Source organism: Glycine max, chromosome 8 (genome assembly GCF_000004515.6).
Source record: "Glycine max cultivar Williams 82 chromosome 8, Glycine_max_v4.0, whole genome shotgun sequence".
NCBI classification, from domain to species: Eukaryota; Viridiplantae; Streptophyta; class Magnoliopsida; order Fabales; family Fabaceae; genus Glycine; species Glycine max.
Window position 1 is genome coordinate 38,299,678 of NC_038244.2, and position 10,380 is coordinate 38,310,057.

The 10,380-nt window shown below is 28.3% G+C and overlaps 1 protein-coding gene across 1 annotated transcript; it reads right to left on the bottom strand.

The window, feature by feature from the left end:
- Window positions 1-7,758: 7,758 nt before the first annotated feature.
- Window positions 7,759-9,702, bottom strand: LOC100799997 (cyclin-dependent protein kinase inhibitor SMR6). The gene is made up of 2 exons (XM_003531940.5): window positions 8,769-9,702; window positions 7,759-8,104 (listed from the first exon to the last, which is right to left on the bottom strand). Exon 1 carries the CDS (start codon window positions 9,187-9,189, stop codon window positions 8,791-8,793), a length of 399 nt encoding a protein of 132 aa, XP_003531988.1. The 5' UTR covers window positions 9,190-9,702; the 3' UTR covers window positions 7,759-8,104; window positions 8,769-8,790.
- Between the last annotated feature and the right edge of the window lie 678 nt (window positions 9,703-10,380).

Here is a 10,380-nt window from a genome sequence, read left to right on the forward strand (position 1 = left end):
CCAAAGATTTTCCTTCCTACTTTGAACCACAAAGTTGCAAATATGATTTTCAAAGTAAAGCTATATTTAATATGTTTGATAATCTATCATCTTAAATGATTAAAATGATTGTAACATTAAGCCCTCAAATTTTTTTCTTTGACTATCTATGAACATTTAAATATATAGTCAATGTATAGTTTATATATTGATACCATTGCAAATCTCAAATGGAAAACAAAGTCCATTTTACTCACTTAGCACTCCCATCATTTGAATCAACATCGACCTTTAATGGACACTACTTCACTAGTGACTCTTTATCTAAAATTCTAGCATTCACCTATTCAACTTAAGCCTAATTAAAATTAAAATAGCACCACATATTAAATGCATCATTGTTCTTTCAAACTTACAAAAAAAATTAAGTTTCTTTAGTTTTGACAAGGACAAAAAGTTTTTTAATCCCACTAAATACTTTGGTGTATTATGTGGCAACTTGATCCGGGATTTTTCCATCTTTAAATGTAAACATTTGTAATCAATTAGTCTAGTGTCATTAACTTATTATAGGAGATAAAACACATATAAATTATCCATTGAACAATTTAAATTTCTCAAGTTATTACAAGGCTAATCCTGGTAATGATAATCACAAGATTTTAAGTACCATGACACAAGGTCATAATAATCTCTTTTGAAAAATAATTTGAGTTCCTAAGTTAAAGGCTAATTCAATAATCATCGTTCAAGATGCATGTTCGTATTATATCTGAAACATCACACATGATTGGTTAAATACAAATATGAATCTTGGCACATGAAGCAATTTGACGCCTTTAAACATAACAAGAAAGAAAGGCATGCCCTACCTAAACATAGCAATTTGTTCCTTAAGTAGTTTGATGGGTAAACTTGCTTGGAACATAAACCTGAAATATGAAATTCATGTTAGATTGAACTATAAAATATTGGATTAGTGGATAAACCACTAATCAATTTATTCAAACTAAAAAGTTTCATTGATGTTTTTCCTTTATTTTGCCTCATTTAGAATTTCTACAAATAAAGGCCTTTGAATTTTAAAAAATTTGTTAAGTTTAAAATAACATTTTAGATAAACTAACTCCCAAATTTTCATTTTTGTTAGTGTCACTCTTCTCATCATGGATCTTGACTTGGTCCCCCCTCATGTGATTTCTTGTATGAACTTCTTTTATCTTTTTTAATAATATGAAGGTGTTGCAGATGATTGGTAGTTGTTAGGGTGCCAACCTCATTGGAATTCTTGCCTTTCTATGGTGATGTCTTCCACTCTTGGTCTTTATTAAAAAAATGAGCTATAAATAATTAACTAACTTTAAAATAAATTACATTCTACATTGATTTATGAAAATGACTTTCAAATCTAAAAATAGTAAGCTGGTACAATTTCTCATATATGCAAACGACATTTACCTAGTTATTGTGAGTCTAAGATATTATGATAGCTTTTTTTTAGAGAACATATTATGATAGCTTTAAGCAGATTCAATGAAGTTTCATTTAATAAGGTTATTTCTTCAATTCTAACAGTTTTAAGGAAAATATTATGTTCTCAACACTAGCTATGAACATAAAATATTGAAAATGTATAATGAGAACAATAGAGAAAGTAAGCGAATTTTCCTTCAAACTTATTATGTATTTTAATTTATAGTACAAGAGTATATGTTAGGTCTTGTTAATAATTGTTGCAAATGATACGACATGTATACTTTTCACTAACCTTGTTGTAATGTTTAAATCAATGTCCTTATTGTATATTTTTTTTCCTCTTTGAAATTGAAATGGTATAATGTTTAGAGGGAAAATTATGAGTTTCCTAATCAGGTATCATTTATGCTTTGCTTAATAATCTACAAATCCAAAATATTACATTTGTTCCAAAGTATATTAAGATCCATATTTGTTGAGAATGTGAACAACTAGACATGGAAACGATCTCATTCTCAACAAAGTTTCGATAACAATTTTGAATATGCACAACCAGTTCATGAAGATAAGAACATATGAAGAGAAGATCTACCTATTACTTGTGGAACATTTAAACCTAACAATAGTAATGAGGCACCTGATATGTCACAATTCTCACATTTAGTCAACAATGTTCAAGGTATAGCTAGGCGACTTTATGTGATTTATCGCTAAAAAATCATGTTTGGGTAATGGACAAGAATTGGAGCAAAAAATGGGAGCACACTAATTATGAAAAGGTGTCAATATTGGATTGTAGAAATTATAAAAAAATTCAAGAACTTAGATTACTTTATCACGGTCCTCTTCTCAAGGTTAAACAAAGGAAAACAACAAGTTGAGAGAAAATTCTCCTAGACATTGGTTCCCTTTACATTGTCCTACCTTCAAAATTAGATATGTAAGCCAAAAAATTAATTGTTAATAAAAAAATACCATTTAAGTGCATAAATTATACCATTTTAATCACGCTTTCATAGATTTTGTTTACAAACTAAAATCATGTTCAATAGGACCGAAATAACTTCCAAAATTGAACACATTAACAAGATTAACTATTAATAATAACATCTATAGAATTTATATTTACATAAAATAAAAATATATAAAAGAAAAACCTAAAACTAAAAAATTTCTTCTTCCAATTAAAATGAATAAAAAGTTATGAGGCAAATTTTAGCACCTTCATTTTTGGATGGCAACCTTACTCAGATGTATATTGTAATTCTTCACAATAAAAATTGTTCAAGTGACGCTTGCTTTGCTCCAAACACTTCAAACTTGAATCAAACATATATTAGGGATTCAAAAGAAATTAAAAAGGGATAAATAAAAATAAATAACAATAGGGTTTTGAATGTTACTTTGGGCAATCAAGTAATGTGACGAAGTCAGACTCAGGTTGAAGATTGGAATAGCATGGAATGGGGAAGCAACACCACAATGAAAAAATTGGGATTGAAGATTAGCTTCAAGATTGGAATGGAGAAATGAGGTTTACATTGGGTTGAAGCTTATATTCAAGATGGTATCAAGAAAATTGTGGATTACACCAAGCTTTACAACGTGCAGAGAAAATCGTGGGGGTGGAAAATGTTGTATGATTTATGAAAAAGGAAAAAGGTGTGTCTCACATTCACGCGAAAAGGGTTGAAGCTTATGTTCAAGATGGTGTCGAGAAAACTGTGGGTTACACTAAGGTTTACAACGTGCAGAGAAAACCATGGGTGTGGGCGTGGAAAAAGTTGTATGATTTACGAAAAAGGAAAAAGATGTGTCTTGCATTCACACGAAAAGGGTTAAAACTTATGTTCAAGATGGTATTGAGAAAACTGAGTTACAATGAGGTTTACAATGTGTAGAGAAAACCGTGGACGTGAAAAATGTTGTATGATTTACTAAAAAGGAAAAAGCTTGTCTAGCATTTCACACAAAAGTAAAAATAGGCAAGTATTTGTCGTCAATTCAAGATTGATGGAAAATATTAATGTGATTCAACTCTTTTAAACCTTAACGCCTGTAATAGCTCCTAAATCATACTCTTTTTGTAGTGTTTAATTGTACCTTAAATGGATATGTTAAGTTTAGATTTAATTGGATCAAAATAAATAAAAAAATGTATTCAAACCTAAGGATATCATCAAAGTTATGGATTTTCTATCGTCTAAAGACTAAAATCTTAGAAAAAATGAGACAAAATCACGAATCACCAATTAAAAGAGATTAAATTATAATTTAGCTTTAAAAAAGAAAAAATAATGATTTGTAATTAGATCACAATACAATTTTTTTATATTATGAGTGTATAATCATTAAACTCTTAAAAAATAGTTTTAAACCAATTTTTAGGAGTTAATTTTAGAATCACTAGTAAAATTCACCCTTCTACAGTAAATGCACACACATATATATATATATATATAAACCCTTTGTGGTAAATCTAAATGTAACGGTTAACAAGTACGTGTATGCTTCCTAGCATTGTGGTTTGAAAAAATAGAGTGATATTTGTACATCCAAAAAATATACACCTAACATTCATCCCACGCGTGTGATTAATCATGTATATAAGTATGGTCAATTTTGTTTTGCAGGTGATTAACTTGTATTAGCCATTTCAATAACCTCTTAATAAGGTTAGCCACTTGTGAAATAAAATTAATCCCAATAACTAATACTATTTTTCTTTGCAATAAAAATATAAAAAGAAAAAAGAAAAGAAAAACAAAAAAATGAAGTAAAACTACATATAAACACTAGAGTCATACTTTTATAATCATTGGGAGGAGTGCTTAGTTATCGTCTAAAATGATTTTGATAACATCAACCTTAACTTATTAAAAAATACATTTATTAAATAAAAATGTTAAATATTGTTTGAAATATTTATTAAATAAAAATATAAAAGATAAATATGTCTCAGTTTAGTAATTTTTTTTTACTTTTCTTTTGAAGCAAAAACTTTTCCACTTTTAATTGTTTAAAATGAACATAAGGACAAATTTAACGTTTTCTTATATAAAAAAAAAGTTTAAGTTTATGTTTTTACTAAAAATATTTTTTTCTTGTAAGTATGAAAATGAGTAAAATTTATTTATGTAAAATTTTAAGTATGTTTTTCATACTAAAAAAATTAAATGTATCATTTTTATTTATACTTAGAATCAATAAATTTGAATTTATAATAATAACTTTCTGTATCGATTATATATATATATATATATATATATATATATATATATATATATATAATTGATATAAATATAATATTTGTTACATTGGTTGTATATAATATGATATAAAAAAATCATAAGGCTCGTTCAAATATGTTTGAATCTTATTCTGAATTAAAAAAATATATTAAAAATTTTACAAAAAAATTCTAAATATTTTGATATCAAAAGATATATTTTAGTTTTTTTTAACCCGTATATATCCACTTGATATTTATTCCTGCTGCCGTGACAGACGAAGCACGAAGACCTATCACATACTCAACGCAGCTATTATTGTCGACTGTGTTTGTGGCATGAATAACTGACAACATCAAAATTCGTTAAAATAAAATAAAATATTAACTGTATTTGACATTTTTCTTGTAGTACTTTTAGATAATCCAAAATCTATGAAACTACCTTGCAAAAATGGGAGCTTCCAGCCCTACTATTGATCTTGCTGTTTGCGAAATTGATTTTTATTTTTTAGGGTCCTTTGTGGCTCACTCTATGCCTATGGGTATCTTTTTTTAGTAGGCTTCAGTTTTATCCTCTTTTCAAATATATAAAAAATAAATATTAATTTCTCACTGAAGACGTACTGAAATATTAATTTAGTTTTTAATGGACAAGTATTATTTTTAATTAATATTGCAGGTTGTGGTTCGTAGTTGATAGTTCTAGAACCACCAACCAATCCATATGTTTTATAGTATGCTTAAAAAAACAGTTAATATACATGCGTGGGGTACGAGCTAATAAGCTTTGCTCATGTGGTCTCCAATAATGAGACTCAAATTCAGGATTAGTATATGTTAATATAATCAACAAATAACATACCAGAAGTCAAGGAAAATCTTTATTCTTCCTATGAATTTTTTTATAGTTATACCTTGTTTATAGTCGTGTAGACTAAACCAAATTAAATTATCATTATTTTATAGTAAATGACTATATAAATACTTGAGGTACGCAATTGATGATATGTTAATTACTAAATTGATTTGTTAATGTGGATTGACACAGTAATTAAAGATCCGGAATGAATTTTCATCTTTTTCATAGGTGCAATTTCAAATCCTCCTAACACTATTTTCTTTATTTAGTGGGCAACATTCCTTAGGAAGATATTCTCTAACATCTAGAGATTAATTTTATAGTTCGAACATGTCTACTAGTCATTTAGATGAACCTTTGTTAATAGTCATAATATGTCATTAACATCTTGCCCGATAATATTAGAAGTCTCTTCCCATTCTATCATTCTTTCCTCACTCATTTCAGCAAAAATTGTTAATTAATTTAATTTAAAGAAACTTTATACTAAAAGAGTTTTCTACACCAATTAATCTTTCATTTTCTTTAGACATGTGTGAATGCTAGCTATTCCCCGAATCAAAGATCCGATCCCGAGAGACCATATTGTTTAATTAGTTCACAATATTCGATGAACTTTCTCTAACGCATTCCCTACTTGGTAAACTAATGAGGTTTTCTCTACATTCATGATAAACATTTCATAATTAATAGCAGTATAAGAACGAGACAGATAGGATCATAGGATAACCATGACTTTAATTTATGTATATTGTATGATATAGTGTTCTATCTGCCAATTATTGGCCATCACAACATAACTTTATAAGTGTAAAAAATAGAGGGTCATTCAACTAGCATAGGATTCTAATTTTTTCTCTCCACATGTGACTTGTCGCTTTACCATATGAATCCATTAGCTAGTATCACAAAAAAGCATTACGGAGAACCTTCCCACTATCAATACAAGCCAGGGGTGGGTGGGGTACATTTGGAGGGAGATATGGCAATTTAGTTCTATTTATGTCCATCACTTATATTAGTATTAGTACTAAAAATGACTTCACTCTCACTTCTGCAAGTTACACTCAATTGATTCATTAACATTTTAATAAGTTAAAATTTAAATGTAAATAACAAAACTGCGCAAAAAAATATTTGTTAAATAAATTAGACTTAATTTCATATATGAGATTTATTCATAAAGTTTAATTTTTAACACACTATCACTAAAAATATTTTTACGATATTAGTAAATTAAAATTTTATTTTAAAAAATAAAATTTTAATTATATGACAATCTCGATAATTGAATAACAGCGTGAAAACACTTTATATATAAGACGACAATGTATTCCAATGTTTTTTTTTTAATTAAAACATACAAAAATTTGTTAATATATGAATTTTTGGTTAGCTTATCATGTTGGAACAGTCCACAATATTGAACCGTAATTGCATTAAGAAAATAAGGAATTATATACTGAGAATTTTGTTTTCTTTTAGTTTTAATTACAAAATATCACATTGTTTTTACTTCATATTTTGTATAAAATAAAAGTAACTTATTAGTTTTACTGCTTTTATACAAACTTCTGAAAAAAATGGTTAAAAAATATTTTTAATTAAAAACAAATAAAAATAAAGATAAAAATTGTCTCTTTTTAAAACAAGGAAAACTCAAACTTTCTAATGAACGAAAAGTATTTTTTTTCAACAAAAAAAAATGAACTAAATTGACTTTGCCCCTCCCATAATTAAGTTTAATATCAATATAGTATCAACATACAAATGAGAGAATTTAAACCATTCTACTAATTAAGTTTTACCTAAACCTACGCAAACCATGCTCTTTTTCTAAAATCTGAATCAAGACCTTACATACTAATCTGCATTGAATATTGTGCCACAAAGAACTAATTATTTATTATCCTTTGACGCGTATTGAGGCGTTCTATATGTGTAACCATGTATGACCCTAAACTCTGAATAGTGAAGACAACATATAGCTTATACGACCAGACCTTGTTTTTTATAATTAAAAATACAGTTTTCACATTACATTTACATCAATACTTAGGATAAGGAGGTGTAACTTGGTTGTTCAAATATAATATATTAATTATTATAAATTTCTTAATATATATATATATATATATATATATATATATATATATATTTAATTTTTACGTATAAAAAAAATACACCCTCTTCAATGACATTAATTCAACGGTTGAAGATAAATTTCATTAAATTTATTCAAACTTAAAAACATACATGCACCGTAAAGGTGATGGTACTTGGCTTGGCTATGAGTACTTATGTGGGGCTTTGGTCTCCAGTCAATTTAAGAATGTGCCATGCCCCTCTCTTCTGCCTACATCTTTGAAAAGGATTTGCATTCCTCCTCCATTCGCGCTTGGCAACTCAACTATTGGGCTACTTAATCACCTTTGATTTTGACTTCAAATATCAAATATCAAATATCTGGCGTGTTTATGAACAGTGTTACATGTACCCGGTTTTGGAATTGCACCAGTTCTTAAGATAAGGAAAATAGTTCTTTTATTAGCCATATCCTAAAAAAGCACAAACACCCAGAGTTTAATCAGAAAAATGTTAATTCACTTTCGAGAACAGACTCGTTATCAAAATCACAAAACTTTAAAAAATAAACTAATATATTTTTTTTATATAATTGATGAATAATTTTATATATATACCTCTTTGAAAATTCCGGAAATTATTCTCTAGTTCACACAACCAAATATTGAAAGATATAAAACAAATGTGCTATAAAAAAAAGATATAAAACAAATGATAAGATCATGAATTAAAAGAATTTAACTCAATTAATTAAATAAGAGTTATTATTTTTTATTGGAAGAAGTTCAACATAATATCAAAAAATTTATAACCCTAAAACATAACATGTTTAATCAATTCAACTAAATTTCCTTGATAAACAATGAGTTGCTGTACATGTTTTTGATTCTTACCTAAAAAAAGTGAGGGAGATCATGCAAGCTAATTAAGATGAGATTTTATTTATTTAATTTCTAGCTGCTCTATACAAAATAGTCCTAAATCCTAATAATAATCTCTGAACTACCGAAGCTCTAGCAATTCAATGAAAACAGAAAACACTTACACTAAAGAAAAACTAAGATACACGAACTGAACCAAAAGCTAGCTAGCTATCTCTAAAGAACAAAGTAGCTACTTAATTATTTTTTTTCTTACTTTTTTTCCTTCTTCCGTGCGATCAAATAGCTTTTTCAACGTGGCGTATGAACACAGTTTCCAAGTCTGGTGGCGTGAAGAACTCTCTAACAACACCACCACCGCCACCGCAATAATTATAGCACTTCTTCAACGCGGGTTTTCGCTTCCTAGGAGCAGGTGGGCACGTCAACGGTGTTGGGATCTTCGATTCCACGCTTGTTGGTGTCGTTGTCGAACTCGAACATGATGAACACTCCTCTGTCGTTTCAATTTCAACCTCTTCCTTTTGTTCCTTCTCCGTAGGGATCATAGTAGTGTATATCGGCTTCAATGGTGCACGCAACGCGATTCCAGCGATGACCCATTTTCGATTATTGTTATTGTTGCTGGTATCTGAATCAAACGCTCCTTCTACTTGCGCCTTCTCGGAGAATCCCATATCGATTAAAAAGCAAAAAACTTTCTCAGCGTCGTACTATATAAAAAAAAATATAAGAATATGGGGTAAAGAGGGGAATAAATAAAGAGGGTTTCTTTTTATTCCTTCTTTGTTTTGATCCTTTTTTTTTCTTTTTCTTTAGGTGATGAGGAATCGGGTGAAAGTGTTGACTGATGAAAAGGGTTGGAAGTGGGAAATAAAAAGAGAGAAAAGTTTATGGGAAGAAAGAATGAAGAGAAATAGAGGGAATTTGAAGTTTATTTGGTTGGTAGAATGCGTGACCGTGAGGGGACAGAGGGAGAGGGAAGAGAAAGAGAGAGTTTTTTGAGGGAGGGGAGAGTGAGATACGGTATTAAATGTGGAAGAAAGTGTGAGGATGATGAATATGAAGTGTTAGAAGAAGAGCTTAGAAAACCAATTGGTGAAGAGAGAACCCAAGAAAACTCGTGACATAAGCAGTGACCATTAAATAAACAACACCAATTATAAGAGGGAAAGAGAGAAAGCCGGGGAAGCCCGTGAAATTTGGTGAACATCGGACAGGGTATGTAAATAAATATTTAATATTTAATAATAAAAAATATTATTATGCCCTCTCTTTGACTTTATATTTTTTTTTTCTTTTCTTGTTCTCTTTCATTTCAATCTTTACACTTGTATTTCTAGTTTTTGATACTTTTAGTGCCGGTAAAATTAGTCAATTTAACCTAACTTAATCAATCTCATAAACAGTTAGGAATCTATCTCAATTAATTAGACATAGTTTATAAATATTATAAAATTGTCATCAATTTCTATAGATAAAACAAGAATTAATCTATAAAAAAGACAAAACCAAGATATAGTTTTATAAATGTTTTTAACCAAAATTAGAATTTCACTAATATATATTACTTCAAAAAAAGTTGCACTATATAAGTTTTGTCCAAAACAAAAAAAGATTAAGTTGAATTGAATGCATCTTAGTATTTCTTTCATCCCAAAATAAATGATATTTAAAGTTTTACTTATAGATTAAGAAAAGTAAAAATTTAAAAAGAATAACATTTATTAGGGAACAACTTTACTAAAGTATTCTTATTATCTTTCTTAATTTCAATAAATATATTATTAAGTCTTCCAAAACTAAAACTTTGGTCATTTTAAGATGGAGAAAGTAGTACATTGGAAATTGCAAAATAACTTAACTCT